The sequence below is a fragment of the Pestalotiopsis fici genome, assembly GCF_000516985.1.
Source record: "Pestalotiopsis fici W106-1 unplaced genomic scaffold PFICI_Scf_5, whole genome shotgun sequence".
NCBI lineage: Eukaryota > Fungi > Ascomycota > Sordariomycetes > Amphisphaeriales > Sporocadaceae > Pestalotiopsis > Pestalotiopsis fici.
In genome coordinates, this window is record NW_006917095.1 from 2824886 (window position 1) to 2845726 (window position 20841).

The following is a 20841-nucleotide window of genomic DNA, read 5'->3' on the forward strand; positions in this document are numbered from 1 at the left end:
AGGGCACACTGCGGGAAGCATCGCAAAGGATAATGGCGCCAAACGTTACCACGTCTCTAAGCTCCTTTGGTATCTCAGCTGGTGTTTCAAAATCATATTCAATATAAGTTTCGGGGTCCGACCAATGGCAGAAACGAAATTTATGGTAGACTGGAATATCGTGAGCTGTGCCACAGTTTTAGCTGGCTTGGCACGACTTGGAGCTGAGAAAGCGTTTGTCTGGCTTTAACTAACGCAATATAAAGCTTTGCGTTATATCCCTTGGCATGCGTCAATAGGAATATTTTCTCTTTGGGACAGCGTCTCCCAATAATATATGTCAAATGCTAGGGGAAACCAATGAAAATGAAAAAGAGACTTCGCCTAAGGGGGGCGATGTCCCTCACCTAAGCCAATGAAAGGACGAAATTGCGAACGCGGGAGCTTCCGAAAGAAGTCTGACTCCCAAATACCGAGCTACTGAAAAGAAAGAGAGAAGAAAAGAATGAAATAAGAAAATTTTAAGGAGCCATCCGATATATACTTTAGCAGGTCATTTACAGTGGGTGCTATCTTCTGCAGTGCGACACTATCTTCCAAATCATACAGGATGCGATTAACTAGTATCAATGCCCCCAATGGTGTTATGGTTTCGAGACTAAATACGTTCGCCTATAGGGAATGCGTGAATCGGTGCTGGATTTGTGTTATCTGCAACCAGAACCCAGCACGACGACGGTTCTTCACTATCAGAAAAGCTTTCTTATATCTGGACTAGAATGTGACATGCTACGCCGGCTTAGTAAGTGTCATCGCGGGCCGAAGTCTTGAAGCTGTACGAGGCATGTTCGAGCTCTGCTGTTGGTGGCAGGAAGTTTAGGCTACCAAAGGCAACGAGACACGCTTGAATGACGCGGCAGTTGTTCTTTGTGCCAGTAGGACAAATCGGCAACAGCATTGCAGCTATTTTCTTCGTTCTCAAAGCCTCAACATGTGAAAGACAGAGAATAGGTTACGACAAGTGACAAACATAAGGCAGAGCACGACGCAAAGCTGTATAAATTCGAGAAGAACGCCCCTTTTCACGTTCAGGCATTTTCACTCTCATGATACCCTGTCAAGTTATTTCTCCTCAAACTCTCCCATCGCGCTCATGCCGGACTTTCAATTGAGCGATATTAAGACTCTGCCCGATCTGCCCGCTGAGGGTTCGATCTCCGAGGGGCAATACGTACTCAAAGCTACGGGCGAGGAGACCGTTCTGACATCTCAGGATGATCAAATTGTATCGGAGGTCTGGTTTCAATCACGTCCTCTGCGATTAGAAACAATACAACGAATCAAGAGCATCCGACATTTTGCTGAGTTACACGACCAGGGTCCTGTCGATGACCCGAGCGCGGGCAATTGGACATGGTTCGAGCTTGTCATTCTCGAGGGGCCGACATCCAAGACACCTCGCTCCAAAGACGGGGTCCAGCTTGTCTGGGAAAGTCACAGGAATCGGTTCCAGACCACATCCTATGAATGGAAAGAAGGCGACTTGTTCGGAAACCATGATGACATTGTGCGGCTGATTGAACCAGGAAATGTCCTGGCTGTTCGTCTTTGCACACGCTTTCAAGCGTGGATGATCTTCGCCAGACAGGGCTATCTGCGGATCGAGATGAGCGAGGAGCCTATCGACCGCGAGCCAATCAAGTATAGTGACTCTGTCTCGCAAATCAAATGCATCCACGATGCTATCCAGGCAATCAATGATTCGATAGATGCACCGTAATTCCCAAAGCTCCCACCAACGCTCTTCCAGGCTGGTCAGCTTGGTGATGACAAACGCCCAACACAAGTGCATGAAGTTTATGCCGTTCTGCCAGGTAGTACTCTAACGATGTTGGACCGTTCTCCATAAATGCACGCCATATAACACTACCTCAACAAGTGCTAAAGAGCTATCTAGTATACCCAAGCGGTTGATCTTGGGTTGAGTACTCGACTATTTCTGTGAGGTCAGAGGGGGCCGGGTAGTCACGGAAGAAACGGAGTAATTGATCGAGTGAATATCTACCAAGCTATCGCTATGAAGAGTGATAGAATCGGCGGAATCTCTGCAATCTACGTTGTGGCACTAAAAGCTATGGTTAGATGGTGAAAGGTAGAAAAAGGGTGAAATTGCCGTAGTGGCCGGTGAAATGTACGTCCTAAGCATCAGCGCCAGCACGTGGCAATTTCAGTGTAACATTTGTTTTCTGTTTTTTCAAGGGAACAAGGGAGACTTTGAAGTTTCCGTCTTCTTGGATCGGAAGCAGGATTCTTAGAAGCCCAACATCTAAGACTACCTCCTTAAAGAAAACAACATCTTGAAAAGAAACTCCCGCCTCGGGTTGGATCGATGTCTCTCCCAAAGTTCCCGCTGACGTTGTCGTATGACCTATCGCAAGTGTATAGTCGTAAGCAACTCTTTGTGACACTACCATGTATACACATCTCAATTCTGATTCGAAGCGAGGATGTGTAGACCGAAGACTGGAAAATCGTTCTTTTATAAATTTCTGATCCGGGCTAAATGAACGACGTTTGACGGATGCGGCGGACAGACGGTTATGAGTTGATTTAGAACGAGTGATGAGATCGAGACCGCATATGAGACCGCTCTTGATTTTTGCCATCCGACTTTCTTCTTGTGATACTTCATAATATTCTTGCGTCTCATGAGGCTGTACTGGCTTGTCATTCCGCGATAGGATACTGTTCTCAGGCCTGACTTCATCTGTAACCAAGTCACCAAGGAGGAGCTGGTCCGGAGATAAAAAGGTATCAAATTGTGGCCAGAAACTCTGATACTGAAGGCCGACCTTGGCTGGTTCAAGACTGAGAGGCCAACGGACAAATGCCTCGCCGTCGAGGCCCTTGAATAGTCTCCATAGTAGCCAGATAGCTCGGGTGACAGATGCACCGGCAATGACCAGGGCTATGATCTGTCCAATAGAGCTGATTTGAGACGAGGGACGTATTCCATAACGAGACATGGTGTTTTCGGTTGTTATCATCGATGTCAAAGCGAACAATCCATAGAAGCCATACATGAAGGTCACGGTAGCTGGGTATTCTTTGAATATGGCAACACCATACTTGTTCATATGGAGGTAAGTAACATTGTCGAGAAGGCGGTTTTCGAGAACGCTTTTTGGATCGTTCTCCGCTTTTTGAGCGCGATCGAAATTTTTCGTGTTCCAAAGCGCATGGAAGTTGGATTGACAGATGGCAATGAGCCGGCAAGCGTAATAAGTCCAGAGTATCGCTGCTTGAGATGGAATCTTGGCACAATTACTGATCCAGCCCCACCAAAAGAAAGTGAGGCATTTACACTGATCTGTGACCAATGAAGGCCCAGAAGTGAGCTTCGATATAAAAATAGCCTCGACTACCAGGCCGAATGCCTGGGTCACAGTGGTTATCCCAACTTGCCAGCGAGAGGCAAGAGTCTCCTTGGATCCTAGTTGGATTGATAGTGCCATGTTCTGCGCATCGAGGATCATGGTGCCAATGACAGCATCCGCGAAACTTAGAGTGCCCTGGCCCAGTTGCACCAACATGGCGATGGAGAGAGACAGGTGGGTCAGAATCAGCCCAGCTCCGATTTCCTTGACTCCAGTAACAGATGTATGGAAACTGCTCAAGATCGAGATGCCAAGCAGAGATCCAATCTGTACCCATACTGCGATGCGTACGCCATCACCACCCACGTCCGCATCAACCTGTGTTGTGCACTGATCAATGAGGCCATATGGATTCCCTTTGATCCCCGCGAAAGTCACAGAGATCATGATGATGCCGACAACCACAATGAGTATTGGAATCACCAATCGTACCGAAGGGATTCTATCTTTGAAACGAGTCAACCTTAACCTGAGAATTTCCAACAGGAAGGTTGAGATTTCGAGCATTAGAAATATAGCGAGAATGGCTATTCTAGGACCCGTAGCTAGAGCCATATCGCCTTAACGAATAGTGATGCTGAGTGTTGGCAATAAAGGTGTGATAGTCATGGTCCGGTCAGCCCGTCCATCAAAAAACCAAACTGTTATTTTGCGTGTATGTGTGTGTATGTGTGTATGTGTGTGTATGTGTGTATGTGTGTATGTGTGTATGTGTGTATGTGTGTATGTGTGTATGTGTGTATACGGAGGCGACTCAGGTATCGAAATTGACTAGCCTACCTCACAATGGGCATGAGGGCTACTAATACTCCAAGTCGGGTGATTCCTGCACCAAGTACACTTGTTGCGTGTAGTCCTATAAACGACGAACAATCTGTCACCCGTCACACCGTGGATGGGGCTTAGCCCGAGTGTAATATGCATTAAATACAACCCTTAGCTACCAATCCAATGTTTGTGTTTCGTTGGATCAGCGAATAAACACTTACTTACCTGCATGTAGGTTGTACGAGGTAAGACTCAGCCCAGCCAGCTGCAGCGCGGGGTTAGGATGGCGCAGTGGCTGTGCCGTTGTGACCGCGCTGCGCCATCTGGGCCGTCCCGCCGTGGGCGGCTTGAATATATTTGAGTAAATAACATGAAACGACCTTTGGTGCATGGAGGATTTCGAAAGCTTAATTCAAAGCGCATACCATGGTCTGAAGTTTCTTTGAAAGCTACTTGAGGTATATAAAGAAGCAATGCTAAATAGCTTTAAGCACTTTGAGTAGTGATGTTATATCTTTCTCGAGCTACAGCTGCTCTTTTATTGAGAACGAACCGGTTGACAATTGCCAACTGTGCTATTTGTTTTAAGGCGTCTTTGCGCGATACTTTAACAGTGGTCGCATCGCGCTCTACAACAGCATGACTATTAACATGATTGTTTTCGGCTCGCATCGGCCTGATTGACACCCAAGCTCATCAATCGGACATCTTTGACGCCCTGTATGATATCCGAATTGTCGGCTTGTGCAACGTTTGGTATTTCTACCTCATTGCACCTCTCTGTCCTGAAGCTCAAGTCAAATAAAGGGAACGACGACATCTTGGGAGGCACCCGAGACCCAGTCCATATCCAGACCAGCACACAGAGCACGAAGCCCATGGCCAGACTCTGAAAGCCGAGAAAGATTGCAAACATTGTGTCGTCAACGTCCAGCTTTGAGTAAGGCTCGATCAGCGAGGCCTGGGTGTAAAAGTCGGGAGGCAGTGTGGAGACGGTCACGTTTTCCTTCAGCTCCGTGTTGCCCCAGTTATTGGCATTGAACAGCCAGAAGGGGAACACGAGGATGCTTTGGAAGTTTTGGGCTAGAATGCCCCAAGTCGACGGGTCGCTGAGTTGCATTTGAGATCCCCAGAAACTTTGCGCAATTGCGGATGGTGCTGGCAAGTCTGCTGCCGTGAAGTTCAGAAGCCACCTGAGAGATTCGCGGTACGCGGGGAGATCGAGGTCGTATATTTGTGCAGGTTGCTGCGTGGATTTGATGTTTAGCTCAAAATCCCCGGTAGCGCTTCTACAGGGTAAGACATACCGTAGAATCGAACACACCCAAGATACTGTAATTCAGACGGGATGCGACGAGTGATGTCTGAAGGGTATAAAATGATACCTCTGCAGTAATGTTTGGCCGAGGGACATGAGCCGTGCATGACCCGTTGTCTATGCCCCTTGAACACGTATACAGCGCTGGAAGAGTGTCAGCATGTTGAACCAAAGACAAGAATCTTTCGGTGGGATCATACCTGCTCGAATCCATCCTTCTTTCTGAGGTGACTCATCTAAACACAATCGGATCCCAATCGCTATTCCTGTCTGCCCAAACACATCACAATCTGAGTCTTGAAACACTGGATCGTCCTGGATAGGGCTCGAAAAATCGACTTGAATCGACGGCGTCTTTTCGACCTTCACCAGGGAGTGTTCTTTATAACTCTGTGGCACCCAAGGGACAACCATTTCTAGGCCGCCAGAGAATAAGTAGGAGGAGCAGGACTCGCCAGTGCAATTGGCAGGAGGTACCGTCACGGCTAGAAGAGGATTGATGACGAGGGTATATGCGGCCGCAAAGTAAGTGTAGGGGAGGGTTTCATAGGGGTAGCCGGGCCGCAAAGAATGAAGGAACTCCTTGAATGGTGCCACGAGAGATCCATTGAAAGGCCCAACGCCTGCAGTGACCGGGTAGGTATACGCAGTGTCATATACAGTAGTGATGGACGTGTTGACTATGCGGCACGAATCAGTAAACAATGCGTTGGGAATTGTTGGCCTGATAGGACGTACAGAATAGTACAAGGCCTGAGAGCCATACGACGGCGATTAAGAAGAGCCTGATTATAGTTAGAATCAATGATCTTGCAAGAATAGAGATGCGGACTGACCGTAGTACTGCCCAGCACTTGGCCGATGCGGCCACTACTGATGATTTGGCAAGTGCAAATATGCCCGCAGCGGTGGTAGTTGGCGAAAGAATCAGTATACTCGTGTAGGGAAGCCCGTTCGGTCTGTTCAAGAAGTCCCATTGCAGTAGAGTAAAGGCCTCCTCTAGTAACAGGCCCATCAAGACCGACAACAGACCCTGAGAGGCTCTGAGGACAGAAAGCGTCATGCTAGCATCCACCTTCATCAAGTTGTTCAATTGCTGACGTTTTTCAGAGGCTCTTTCCGCAAAGTAAGTCGAAAGCACAAAGATGATGACGACTGCGAATGCAATGGTTGCCAGCATGGCAGTCAGGACGAAGAGCCATGTTCTTTGGAGCTTGGTCGACCTCGAAGCAGGCTCATGATATCGAGAGTCGTTCGAGAGCGTGCGAGCCTGGGTAGACATGGTATGTTTGGACTCCAGTGCATTGATCTCATCCGACGACGGATCATTCTTCAGTGTCAACATATCCTCTGTTTGATGTACCACTGTATCCTGGGATGCTGGTGATGTGGGTGGCTCATGCAAAGATATTGCCCTGTGTTCAGCCATTTGCCTTTCAAGATGATGACTATTCATTTGAGTCTCGGGAACACTATTATGTCTGTACGAGTGAGAAGGGGCTCAGATTAAATTATTGAGCACAGTGAAGTAAGCACTGCTGACAAGGCAATTGCATACGTGCAGCACAAAATGAATTCGAAAAGAAAAGCAAATCGGGAGCAAGGCGGGAGCCGATTTGCAAGGCCTAGATTCTGCAGAGTTCCATCCAATTTAATATACATGATTTGAAGTCCGATCAATGTGAACTTGATCGGTCCCTCCATTGTGAGATGGGGACCAGGAACCATGTTGCAGAGACTACATCAGGCGCTGATAGCTCGTTGGATGCTACAGATGCGGTGACAGACGAATAAGAGACGACGACGAACAACCAAACATAGCTTATCAAACAGGGTTCTTGAGTATGCGTCAAGATGCCACGATACGAATCCTTTTCATAAGATATGTGTGCTCAGTCAGTACCTTGCATTTGTGCCCAGGCCCTATAATCAGGGTCAGACCACAGCTGAACGTAGGTCAGAATGCTGCACGACGCATCAAGGTCAGCTTATTTTTAGGTTTCAGTGTTCTGACCACTGAAATGTCGCATGAGGCCTGGTTCGCTTCTGCGTTGCGTGCCCCAGTACAACCTCATAGGTGGGGTCGGCTGCTTACGGTGGCTATGTCGATGAGGTTTCCAGCCTCGCGATTGGTTTAAACCCCTCTCGGGGTCGGAAATTGTTGCGACAGCGCTTTTGGGGGCCAATGGACACAATGGCAGATGCGAGCTTGGCAATAAGGCTGGGCGCGCATGTGCAGTATGTGGACGATGAAACATTTGACAGAAACTTGGCAAGCTGAACAGCTTCGTTCACTCTTTGTCTATTAATAAAATCATGTCTTCTATCTTCTGGGTAGATAAAAGTGCTAAGAAATTTACCCATTGTCTTCCAGCTTCTCACTAGATAACTCCTCTAGATTTTTATGAACGCTTGCCGTCAGATCAAAAGCTTTGCGTCACGATGGCAGTTCGCGCAATCTTGATGCTGCTCCTGCATACCGGTATCAGCTTTAGTTGGCCAAGTATGATAGTACAATATTCTTGATGACGATTACCTGGACTAACAATGCATCAGCCGTGGAGAGACAAATCTCTTCCGACAATTCGTCAGAGTGTATTCGCAATTGTTATGCTGAACCTCAAGGCGAATCTGCAGTATACGGATGGGTTAGCCCTGTAGATGACTTGCCAGAATCCGGAGCGATACCAAACATCCCCCAAATCGAATGGTCCTCATTCACGGCAACCGTAATCACACAAATCAACACGGTGGTATATACCACGCAGGTCGTGACGCATATGCCAGATGACTGGACACCGCCGGAGACCAACGCGGAGGGCACGCAGATACAGCGTATTACATATGGCGATGGCCTTACCACAACAATGTATGTACCCCTCCTGGATTTTTTTCCTGTTTATAAATTCTTCAGAAAATGCATCTATACTTACAGTGGATATATACAGCGCGTTTCCCACTGCGTTCATCGCATGGCCCAACGATTATGCATGGAGCGGCACAGGCTGGGACGCAGATGCCAGCGCCTGTGTGACTGCGACAACTTCATCGACATCGGTGCTCACCAGGCCGGGGCCCCAACCGACTGACGCTATCGATATGAGATACATTAGGTATCGAAACTCAACAAAACCATACAGTGATCCAAAAGGATTATTCGCGCACCCCTTCAACTTCTATGGAGGTGGCAATTGGCTGTTTTGGGACAGTAATTCTGTCGAGAGTCTCAACTTCACTGGGCATAAACTCCTCGAGTCGTGTATCGGTGGAGCGGACGGAGGGCCAAACTGGGGAGGAATGCTAACGTCATGGGCCATATCGACCTCGACAGTATACACTAGCTGAAAGAGAGTTTCGAGAGGATGCACTCATGTACAACAACTAAATACATGATTCCATAATCGCGCCAATCCATTATAACAGTGATTCAACCAATGCGCGAGGGCAAACAGCGAGACAGCTCAGCTCCGAAGAGCTTTTGTTTGCCTCGACAGCATCGAATAGTATTCAGCTGCCACGAGACCGGATAGATGATGGCTCCTTGGCAACGCTATAGGCGCCTCGCTTATCCATCTAGTGTATCGCGGGTTTTGATCGTTTCCCTTCGCAGGAAGAAGAATGCGAATAACGCAATAATACCTAAGGAGTTATCAATTGTCAGATTTTAATAATTGTCAGATGGTGAATTATGGATCCCACACACTGGGGTGTGCTTGAGCACACTGGTCAGCACCACGGTGTTCAAATAGATGTACGGGACCTCCCGGGGCCACCCAAATAAGCGTGCACCTCGTTAAAACCGGAGGCGCAGAACATAGATCAATACATCACATAATTGACACCCATATCAGACCAGTTTAAGCTCCAATAAGAAAGCACCACCTTGATGATCAACAACAATGCTTTGTATTTGGCAATATTGGAAGGCTGGTCTAATGGCGGATAACGGAAGCATTATCGCACCTCGCCGACTTGGTACCGATTGGGCTTATGAACCCCCGTATCGGCTGAAATCCAGCCAAACGAGCCCTGGTGTGGTACACGCTGTTGGGGGCCAAAAGGACCACCCGCCCCAGGCCAGTGCAAGCATGACCATCGCAAAGTTGACACAGACATGCCGAATAGCGAAATGTCGTCTTTGGTTTTGTTAAGGTTGTAATGACAAACCTGCTGCGGAACGAGGCGTCACTCCAGCGCGCCGAAATTAGAGATAATAGTATGCAGGTAGGTAGGTATGCAGCCTGCAATGTCATGTAACGTGGGGTACCTGGGGCGTCGAACAGAGCCACCTTGAAATACAGCACTTGAGAGGTACGGTTGAGGTAGGAATTATGCAAAAGTCTGGCACATTGGTTAACCTCCAGCCAATAAAGGGTGCACTGGCCAGTACACCTACTGCAAAGTGATTATTCTAAGCCGTCATAATGTCCCATTCCATTTTACTTTTTTTTTTCTTGTTCGATGATTCTAGTATGATTCTACTGTTTTACTTGATCGAAGAAATGTGAAGCGTCGCATCTGACTCGTTCTGTAAAGAGGGCTTCAGTCGATCACCAAGCCAATGCAATCCAACCTGGGCTCTCTACAACTATGTCAGAAATCGCCGAATCAGGACATGCCAATACTGAGAGGACCTCGGATCTGAGAAATCATGGCTGTAGCCAGTCCAACGGTAATAAGCAATCAGAATACACCGAGCTATCTACATCGGCTGACATAGATAGACGAGCAAGCTCTCGCTACAGAGCAGACGACCCATGACATGTGTCAAGAACGGAGCTCCGTCAAATATGCTCAACAGCTTACGGGGGGACCTGGCCGTATGGAATCGAATTATGTGCCTTTCTATCTACGCCGAAAGACTTTGTTGGCTTTCACAGTACTCTTTGTTGCTTTCATAGTGACTCTGGAGGCCATCCTCGCAATCTCTAATGCACGCCACGGCTTCAGTCAAAGCGGTCCAGTGTTACGTTATGTTATGAGTTATGGCACAACCGGTATCCTGACGGCGGCCATGGCTTACTGGGGCCGTGTTGAATACAGCATCCTCAGAATTATACCATGGCTACAATCACAACCAATCATCGACAATAAAGATGCACTGGCTCTCGACTACCTAGATATGTGGAGAATTATGATTCCATTTCAAGCTATTCGAAATGGCCATCACCGGGCAGCGGCCGCTGAAACCGTTTCACTGCTTCTAAACATCCTTATTGTGCTCTCTACAGGATTATTCGTGACGGAAAACGTCAAAATTCCCTCCAATCCAGAAAGCCTGTTGTTGCAGACGCACTTTTCCGATGACCCAACTCGCTTACAAGATGTGTCGTCCATCCCGAATGATATCGTCCAAGCATTTGTGATGGACATCCAAAGTTCTTCCGACTTGTCCAAATCAAATATCACTCGCTTAAACGGTCTTTCAGATGATATCGTGTACCAATCATTCACAACGACCCGAGCAGGTGCACAAGAAGTAAACGTCTCTGTCGATGGAATTCTGGCTAGCCTCGACTGCCAGCAAGCTGCAGTTCAAGGGTTTAACAATCTTGAGCTGACGAGTCATTCCGACTATTCTGGGGGTTGGAATGTAAACTTTCAAGAGATGACGATCCAGTTCGAGGATTGCCAAAAGACTTTAAACGTTCTTTTTTCTATAGGCCAGCCACTACCTTACTGGAACGAATCATCGTCTTATTTTCAGATGCAGTCAGTGGTCGACGGCTTTGATCTTGAAACATGCAACTCCACGAGCCTCGATGCCAGACGGCTTCTAATCATATCTGGAACCATGGATTACGCGTTCATTTCGAATCAAACAACAGAATTGCCGGGAAACCGGTCGGAAACAATCACGACATATACTACCACCGACACGGGAACCATCGTATTGGTATGTAAGCCAACATATGAACTTACTCAAGTTGATGTTGTCCGGGCCGCGACTGGGACAACAAAAGTATCTCGCCACGACGATGCCCCTTCCAGAGTGCTAGATCACGTTAATCCATGGGATATCTTGAATTCCTCTCTAAAATCACTCGAGCTGGCACATGGTGGCTCCATGACCCAGGACTTGGGCACAAAAACATCGGTAATACTTGGTCTATTCTTGGACACCGATTGCTCAGGGTCTTGCATCATTCCACCATCCGTACAGAACGCGACAATCTTGGGGGATATATTTACAAGGTATTATAAGACACACCTCGCAGCTGTCATCTATAACTCCCTAATGGATCAGAGAAACATAACCACGGAGGGAACATCTAGGAGAAACGAGGAACGCATGATCGTTCGATCATTCTCAAGTCAATTGATGACGGCACTTTTGGCATCTTGCATAATGCTCAGTCTCGGCTTGGTGATTACGCCCATCAAAGGACTTTCCCTGTCTGTTGACCCGGGCCCCATCATCTCAATCCCACTCCTGGCGACGAAGGATTCCGCACTGAAGTTTTCGAAGGACCTTGGGTCAGTCAGCATGAGAAGTATGATAAGATCGCTTCACGACGACAGGTATACAGACAAAAGATTCGCCATTCGCGAGAAGCTTCTTCCATTGAAGAAATCCCAGCGCCATGACGAAAATGCTGCAAGTCGGCGAATGGATTGTCAAACCCCACGTGTTCTACGGCCGACTTATCGAGTCACGCTTCTCATTGCATTAGCCATTTTTATTGGTGGGCTCGAGCTGACTCTTCGGAGATCGAACGCCAATAACGCGCAAGGCCTAGGACCTGCACGTGGAGAATACATATACCTACATTATGCTTGGACTGCATTTCCAGCAGTTCTTCTGGCGTTGCTATCCACCTGGATTACCTCTATAGATTCTCAAATTCGTACCTGGGCTCCTTATGTGTTGCTTGGCCAGAATGCCCAGGATATGTCGGTATTATCTTTAGATCTTCAACGAAGAGTGACCCTGGCCGCATTGTATTGCGAGTTTAGGGTACAGAACTTTGCTGCCTTGGCAGCTACGACCAGTGCTCTATTGGGGTCACTCTTCACCGTTGCAACGGCGTCACTATTCCGGGTAGCCACTGTCATGCCCTCGGCGGTGGCGGAGCTACGGACTACCCATACTCTCGTTGAAAACCCTTATTTAATCACCGAACATGTAGCATTCGATTCTGGCCCGGCGACTCCACTTATCCTCGAAAGCAATTTTACGTATCAGAGTCACGTCTTTGAAAATCTGGTGTTTCCCGCATTTTCACTTGAAGGAATCGAAAACTTCAACATTTCGCAATCATCAAATACATCCACCATAAAGATCAATGCTACGGTTCCGGCTCTCAGACCAGGCCTATCATGCCGACAAGCCCCCGATGACACCTTGCCATTGTTATACAACATGTTCACCGACTCTTCACGGTATGCTAGTTCCTCGCATTGGCCTGAGAATCAACCATGCTTCCAAGAGACGAGACAGAGAGACGCCAATCCCGTTGGCAACGGCCCTGTTAGAAGCTACTTTGGCGCTTCATCAAGAAAAGAGTCATCTTGTTTCCCAGATCACCTCGAACATGATGTGATGTTTGCTTGGGGAGCCTCATTAACATCATCTGGAGAACCACCAAATCGGACAGGCTGGGCTATAGCCTGCAATGGTACAGTCGCGTCAGTTGATGTCCTGATCAACCTTCTGGGTCCAGATCTGTCCTTGGACGAAGCGAATCCACCCAAGCCAATCGAATCAACTGTTCGATATATTCCTCGTCCTGATTGGGCTCTCCCGAACAATAACACCAGAGCACTCGGCAGCTTATTTCGCATGTGGACGCAAACCAGTTCTGACTCACTCTCGTCACTCTTACCGTCAAACAATACGTTTATGGACACATTTTTCCAACAACTTATCACCTCACGATATGCCATCCCGGTTGAGTATTTGGCCGACGCCTCTCAAGTGGAAAATGTGGAGAAGGCTATAAGCTTTCAGTACAGTGTCATCTCAGCCCGGCATATAAGCGAGACTTACCGAGTTAGCATTGCATACGAAAACGGTACAAATAATCCAAATACCACACTGATTCCGGCTCTGTCTGGAACTAGCGACAATCAAAACGACACGGGCATTTACACAGCTATAGCGACGGACCTACCCGGCTCTGACTTCGTCTTCCAGGATACCAATGCCACTCGAATCCTACAGGCTTTACTGGCGGCCACGCTGGTGCTGACGCTGTTGAGCTGGTTACTAGGTGCATACGAACCAGTACTACCGCGACCTCCGACAAGTGTCGCGAGCGTTCTTGCGCTGCTGGCAGGCGGCGATGTGCTGGAGCACATGTACAGGGACGGCCTGGGCGACTGCGAGACGCTGGAGGAAGCGAAATCGCGCTTTTCTGACGACTTAAGGTTCCGTCTGGGCTGGGGCCTGGGCGAGAATGATGAGCCTGGCGCTCCAGAGCGTTTTGGTATTTGGATTGTTCGTCGCACGCCATTTGATATAGATTGTGATGATACTTCCTTGGACGGCGAAGTCATTTGAATTGAAGGGCAGACTCGATGTTGGAGGCGCCTGGCGCCTGAACGTTTCCTGTTGAACTATGGCACTACGGGGAAGTAACAGCTGCCACGCAGCTGGTGAAAACCTTGCAGGATGGGAGTACCAAAAAAACCTCTTAGAAGTAGCCCTTTGTACAGATCATCAAGTTACATCAATATACATGCATCGACCCCCTGTCTACTCTACAGCTACCTGACTGTTCAACATTTCCTAGGTTAGTGGCTGGACACGCTATGTGAGCCCCACTGGGGCATCCGCTAGGCGCCGAAGTAGCAGGCACATTTATGACAAATCGCTCGCAGCACCGCGGGCGCTCAGGAGAACCTGGATTTAGGATTGGGATTTAAGTAACGCACCTCATAGAATACGCCAGCGCCTTTATTAGAATATGCAGAATTAATCGACGCTTTATAAGAGCTTTACAATCCTTTTCGCGATTTCCAGGGCTTTTTTCTACTTGGACGAGGAGGCAGAGGACTAGGTTTTATTTCCTCCGTATATTTTAAGATTCATAAAGAGTGCCGCTGCGACCGCGCTGCACCGCATTCAATTTTACACTTCTAATGCCATACCGCTAACTCAAACACGCACCTTGAAAATCAAAGACTTGCAAAGTCATCAAATCATCACCGATCCGAAGACTACTAGCGACCGATCACTAGGACAGATGGGACGGGATGCCGAGTTTTCTAGTGCATATGGTCGCATATGCTTATTGTTAGTAAAATTTGTGTCTACCCAGGTATGTATATCGAATATAACTCTTTCAGCTGCAAGATTCATCAGGCCCATCGACATCTGCCTTTCGGGAAGTCAATATGATAACTAGTTGTTCGGCTCGCACGATTCTAAATTCTAAATCTCAGAGATTTCAACCTTATAATTAAAATCATGGCTGCTATCATATTCGAGAAGATGCCAGCTATTATATCGAGTATTTGCTTAGTCCTGCCTAATTGCGATATTGAAAACCTGCGTTTAACTGACAGGGTTATTGAGAGAAAAGCCCGCTTGCGTCTTGATAGGGTCTTTCCATCTGTCAATCTTATAGCATTGAAGTTTTAAAATCCGTCGAAGATCACCCGGTCTTTACCAAAATCGTTCCCGCAAAATCATCTCAAATAAAGCAAGGCTGGTAAACGGAGCCTTAAGGCAGCAATTCCGATAAAGCAAACAATATATAAAATAACGACTCGGAGCCGGAAGATGATCCACCGGTAGTATGTCCTGCCTAGTTGGCCAAGGCCTTACGGGATAACGAAATAATCGAGTACAGCGTCGTGGAGGATATCCCGCACCCGCCTTAGGTATCCCGAATCCGCTGGGTTTAATAGGAGATATCGCTCGACCTAGCATGAGAGTGCTACGAACAACTTTTGTTGCCGCAGGAGGAAATCCTCCAGTTCAAGGCTGATGTAAAGGCTCTTCGACACGGCCTGGAACGCTGCCCCAGAGCAGTTCAGTGTGACATGAGGCAATCGGTAAAGTGACGCCTATTAGACGCAGCCTCACCAGCCCTCCACACGAATCAATAATATGCACAATCAATCCAGGATGGCTGTGCAGCACGATCATCGGCTACTCCACCAAAACTTGCCCAGCATTTTACAGCTGCTTGCATATTTCCTGGGAAGCCGATTCGCCAGCTTTATTTTGTACCCGGTACCTAAGATGACTCTCGATCCAGACCGCCACGTCCGTGGCTATTGACACTTCCGGCTTACTGAACATCCGCAAACAGTTCCAGGCACTTGGCTCGGGCCCAATACTTGAATTCCGATCCCGACTGCTCAGGGGTTGGCATTTCTTCCAGTACTATCCATCGTACCGACCATTCTTTCTAAAACTAAAAAAATAAAATGAAAGAAATAACATGGCATCTAATTTATATTCAAGACTGAGCACGAACCATAAAGGAGTTTTTTCGAAGCGCGGCTGGCGGAAAAAGAAATAGACATTAATTAGATTGTAATCCCTTTGCAACAAGCCGCCAGCTACATACTTTGTTCCCGGCGCAATATCCGAGCGTGGAGTACAAGGCTGCGAGTTATGTGGTGTCCACGACAGAGTTGTGCGGATGCGTCCCCCTTCTGCCTTAATAGCCGGGCGAAATGGACCCTGCCGGGCGACGCAGTATGTCTACATGCCCGAATGTACCTTTGAACTGCAGCCGTTTATATTGCAAAAAATGCTGCCTGCATATACTACGCCCTCGCACTGCCATTGCTGCACCTCTGACTGGCAAAATATGCGCGCCCCAAGAGCCTCTCTTGATGGTGAAACGACGGCGACAGCCTTGCTTCGCCTCCTTTCCCGAGTCTAATAATTGCCTTCTCAGTCCGACCGTATGAACTTATCATTTTCTACATCGTTACAGCTTCAAAATAGACGACAAGTTCACCATCTCACTCAGACAACTCCATCACCACGATGGGATTGCCACTTAGCGGGAGAGCCGCAAAATCACTGCGTAAATCGAAACCATGAGATCAGAAAAAGTACCCAGACTCGACTCCGCCTGGATGGGAGCGCAAAACGGATGGAACAGGCTGGAATGCTCCCCCGCAAGACTGGCGGTTTAGTGGCATCTATTGGTTTCAACTACCACCATGCAAAGCCTTCCTAGAAGGATGGTGTGAGGCCGGCCAAAATTGCAAAAAGTTCCACCCAGCGAAATCTGTACCGCCCGATGCAGTTGAAGAAATTCGCTCTATTGAAAACTTCCAGATCCTCGCAGACCACATCACGAACAAACTTCAACCAATGATAGAGATTCTGGCTGCCCAGTCACAGAAACTCGAAGAAGCACGCGGACCAGCGAGCTTGGTCCTTGTTGGAGACAAAGCCCTGAGATACTCGGAAGCAATCAAGAAATATCATCAATACCTTTGCGTGGCAGGAGTTCTCCCTGACACATCCAAGTTCAGAGACTTCTCGGCCAAAGACGACTGCTGCCTAAAGTACCTCAAAAACCTACCCCGAGAAGGGGGTGGGGACCAGAACGGAACAGTGCTCATCAATCAGCGCTCGAATATCTGCTCGGATGGCCGGGATATCATCAAGGAAATACAATCCTCTAAACCGGAACTCGTCATAATTCTTGTCATAAGAGGTACGAAGATAGACAGCTCTCTGCAAGACACGGTGAAACGGTTCTCATCTATTTTGTATCTCCCAAAGGGATCAATCGAGCCAGGATTTGGACCGAAAGAAGCCCGTGAACGTGTCTTGAAATTGATCGAGTCGAGATACGGAGGAGAAATGCAGGTAGAAGGAGGAACTGATGGACCCATTTTGAGTGCCTGCATTCGCAAAATCTCCCGAAGCTGTGAAGAGCGGGCTTCAAAAGAAAGCATTGACGATGCCATCAATGCATCGCTACGTGAGATCTATCGAAGACAAATTGATAGACTGCTTGAAGCGAAGAGTTCGACCGAGGATCCCTCATACTTTCTGCTCACTGCTGAAGATATGCTTGGCGCCGAGGAGCAGGCACTTGTTGAAAGGTATCGGACACAGACCAAGACCCCAGTGGTAGCACGACAGTTGGAAGGGTTTGATAAGCTGTTGGACCATATCGGCAAAAAGCTGCCAGTAATCCTCAAAGTTCTCAAAAGTCGATGGGGAGAACTATTGGGCGACCAGTCCAGGCTAAATCTAGCTTTCATCGGCACCGACAACCTGGATTACTTCGAAGCCGGTAGCCTTTACCACAAAGAGCTGCGCAGCACAGGCGCAATTTCGAACGATTCGCAATATATATATTTATGCGCCCAGAGACACGGCGACTCTGATAGATTGGATGGCAGTGATGACAGTGGTGACGATAATGATGCCTCAAAATGTGTCACAGTCACAAACGGTGTACAAGCCGGGGTTATTCTTGTGGAGCACGCCGAACGTCTTTGCAGTACTTGCAAATCATCCATTGACTCGTTGCAAGAAAAAAGGTCCGGCCTCGTTGTTGTACTTGCTTTTCATAGCACGAGCATTCCCTCCTTCTTGAAGGATTTTGTTGAAGAGAGGTTTCCTTTCCAGATAGACCTTCAGAAAAAAAGTCCGGATAAGAACAACGAGATCCAACACCGAGTTCGGGAAGCCCTTGTATCGTCAATTCAGAAACAGTTCCAAGGCCACGCACAGTTTGAAGGAGGGGTCAACGGCTCTTCCATCCAGGCCTGTGCCCGCCGAATTTCTCAAAAGTGCGATAAGGATGCTAACGCGACGGACATCGAGAATGCCATCAAGCCTCGGCTTACTGATATCTATCAGCGAAAATTCGATCGCCACCTCGAAGATGGTGACTTCACCGTTGAGTCTAGCCCTTTTTTGTTCACAGCCAGTGACCTTCTTGGACGGGCACCCGACCTTACCAAATCTAACCTCAAGGAGTGGGAGGAACTCCAGGCAATGATTGGTCTTACAGCTGTCAAAACATCCATCAGATCCCTCTTTGACAGCCTACTACTCAACTACTATCGCGAACTCGATGGTCACGAGCCAGTCCAGACAGGGCTATCTAGGATGTTTCTTGGCCCTCCCGGTACAGGTATGCGCATCGATTCACGCGCTCTATAATATCGGAACCTCTCTAACTCTTCTAGGAAAAACCACCGTGGCAAACCTGTACGGTAAGCTACTTGCGAGTCTCGGCTTCCTTTCTTGCGGTCAGATTCTTGTTCACAATGCGAATGACTTCATCGGGGAACACATTGGAAGTTCTGTTGCGAAGACCAAAGAAATTCTTGAAAAGGCTCGCGGGAATGTCTTGCTCATTGACGAGGCGTATATGTTGGACGCTAAACGGAACTACGGTTCAAGCCCTTGTCCTTTTCGTCAGGAAGTCGTCGATACGCTTGTAGGCGAGGTGCAGAACAAGCCGGGAGAAGACCTGTGCATTATCATGTGTGGCTATGAGGAGGAAATGAGAGACTTTCTACGCGAAGCAAACCCTGGTCTGGCACGGCGCTTCCCAATCGAGAACGCCTTCTTCTTTGAAGAGTTTAGTGAGGAGCAACTCGGCAAGGTATTGGACCTCAAGATGAAGGAGCAATCCTTTTCTACCAGTGATCAAGGTCGAGCTACCGCATTGAATGTGCTCAAGCTTGCAAAGCAACGCCCAAATTTCGGCAATGGGGGCGAGGTCGACAATCTACTCTCGAGAGCAATTCTCAGTTTCCAACGCCGTTTCAGCGTAGCCCACCCGGATCAAAAGCTTGAAATATCAAAAAACAGTTTGCTTCTCCCGGAGGATTTCGACTCAGAACACTTACGGGGCGAAGATATCGAAAACGAGTTAGAACACGACTTTGGCATGATTGGTCTAGGGGCGAAACTTGATACATTCAAACAATTGGTGCGTAATTCAAACGCAATAAAAAAATACAAAAAGGCGCCGCAGACTACACCAGTCACTCTGGTCCTGAAAGGGCCCCCAGGTAGTGGCAAGACGGCCTTCGCCAGGAAGCTGGGTCGAATATATTATAACATGGGCATCCTGGCCACCCAGGATGTAGTCGAAGTCACTGTTCGAGATATGGTTGGATACACTCCTGGCCAAACCGTTCATGCAACAAGAAGACTGCTAGAAAGCAGTCTTGGCAAGGTCTTGTTTATCGACGGGGCACATCGACTGAATGGAAAAGGGGTCTTGGAAGATTGTGTGAGCGAGGCCCGAGACGAGCTCGTTGATGCTCTCAGCAAGCCTCAATTTTTTCGGAAACTTGTGGTCGTACTCGCGGGCTACACTGTGCCGATGAACGAAATGCTTTTGAGCAACCCTGGGCTTTCGGGCAGGTTTTCCACACAGATCCATTTCGAAAAACTTTCTAGTGCAGCATGTGCCAAACTACTCAAAAAGGACATCCAAGACCTCCACATCTTGGCCACATTTGACGAGGACGATACGAAAATCCAGGGAATTTTTCGGAAGATAAGATCCTTGGATTGCTGGGCCAATGGTCGTAGTATCAGAACATTGGCGGGTGAAGTTGCAATGCGTTCTATTAACGCCACCTATAACGAGAGTTTAGAACTGCCCGAGCCAGTTGCGAGCCGCGAAGTCGTTCTAGAGGTTCTGGAAGAATGGAAACGACGAAAAGTGCCGAAGATTCCGGCTAAAAAGCAGAAAACATCCGACGATTATCTGAATGCGGAGACTACAGACCTGGTACAATAAGATCGTGGAGGAAATCACATCTGGATTACCATGATCCAACAGCGAGTCTCACTAGTGTCAAAATGCAAGATAGGTATAATGTGATAGTTATTATATTAATTCAGTTGTTCACCTCCATCCTCAGACGAATGGTAAGATCTCGTGTATGTACGAGTGGAGAAGTGACCGACCCATTCCTCTATTTAAATAACTAGGTAGGTAGGAGATAAGACTTCATAGCACAGCTCTTTTATACCTTTCAATGACCAGCTTAGAATTTCTTTCAAGCTCTTCGTTTTTTCCCAATATTTATATACTGGCTTAGGTAAAACCTTAATATCTATTTCAAATAAACTATAATCGGCTCCCGATTATCTATTGGGTTCTCTCGACTTTTGTCAAATGCTTCCCAGTCCATCAAGCCTTCAATATAACATGGGCCAATAAGAGTATAGGGCTCATATTCCTCTTTTGGGGGGATCTCCTGCACCTGTGTTGCTTCTTCTTCCTGCTGCTGCGAACCTCTCAGCGGCTCTAGCTCTGGAAGGTAACCCCCATCATAACATGGTCCCACGAAAATATATGATTCCTTTTCTTTGTCCAACTCTTCTTCATCGTCTTTTCTTTTATCCTCCTCTTCTTCTTCCTCTTCATAACTCTT

General features: G+C 47.8%; 6 protein-coding genes across 6 annotated transcripts; 4 read left to right on the top strand and 2 right to left on the bottom strand.

Moving 5' to 3' along the window:
- Positions 1-1132: 1132 nt before the first annotated feature.
- PFICI_08160 (uncharacterized protein) lies at positions 1133-1759 on the top strand (the record flags this gene model as incomplete). The annotated part of the gene is made up of 1 exon (XM_007836741.1): positions 1133-1759. The coding sequence occupies one exon, from the start codon at positions 1133-1135 to the stop codon at positions 1757-1759; it is 627 nt and encodes a 208-aa protein (XP_007834932.1).
- A 418-nt stretch (positions 1760-2177) lies between these two features.
- PFICI_08161 (uncharacterized protein) lies at positions 2178-3923 on the bottom strand (the record flags this gene model as incomplete). The annotated part of the gene is made up of 1 exon (XM_007836742.1): positions 2178-3923. One exon carries the CDS (start codon positions 3921-3923, stop codon positions 2178-2180), a length of 1746 nt encoding a protein of 581 aa, XP_007834933.1.
- Positions 3924-4830: 907 nt separating this feature from the next.
- Positions 4831-6931, bottom strand: PFICI_08162 (uncharacterized protein; the record flags this gene model as incomplete). The annotated part of the gene is made up of 5 exons (XM_007836743.1): positions 4831-5430; positions 5492-5646; positions 5703-6182; positions 6241-6287; positions 6339-6931. The coding sequence occupies 5 exons, from the start codon at positions 6929-6931 to the stop codon at positions 4831-4833; spliced, it is 1875 nt and encodes a 624-aa protein (XP_007834934.1).
- Positions 6932-7944: 1013 nt separating this feature from the next.
- Positions 7945-8847, top strand: PFICI_08163 (uncharacterized protein; the record flags this gene model as incomplete). The annotated part of the gene is made up of 3 exons (XM_007836744.1): positions 7945-8005; positions 8059-8371; positions 8451-8847. 3 exons carry the CDS (start codon positions 7945-7947, stop codon positions 8845-8847), a joined length of 771 nt encoding a protein of 256 aa, XP_007834935.1.
- A 1245-nt stretch (positions 8848-10092) lies between these two features.
- PFICI_08164 (uncharacterized protein) lies at positions 10093-14005 on the top strand (the record flags this gene model as incomplete). Its single annotated transcript, XM_007836745.1, has 2 exons — positions 10093-10174; positions 10227-14005. The coding sequence occupies 2 exons, from the start codon at positions 10093-10095 to the stop codon at positions 14003-14005; spliced, it is 3861 nt and encodes a 1286-aa protein (XP_007834936.1).
- A 2781-nt stretch (positions 14006-16786) lies between these two features.
- PFICI_08165 (uncharacterized protein) lies at positions 16787-20201 on the top strand (the record flags this gene model as incomplete). The annotated part of the gene is made up of 2 exons (XM_007836746.1): positions 16787-18572; positions 18628-20201. The coding sequence occupies 2 exons, from the start codon at positions 16787-16789 to the stop codon at positions 20199-20201; spliced, it is 3360 nt and encodes a 1119-aa protein (XP_007834937.1).
- Between the last annotated feature and the right edge of the window lie 640 nt (positions 20202-20841).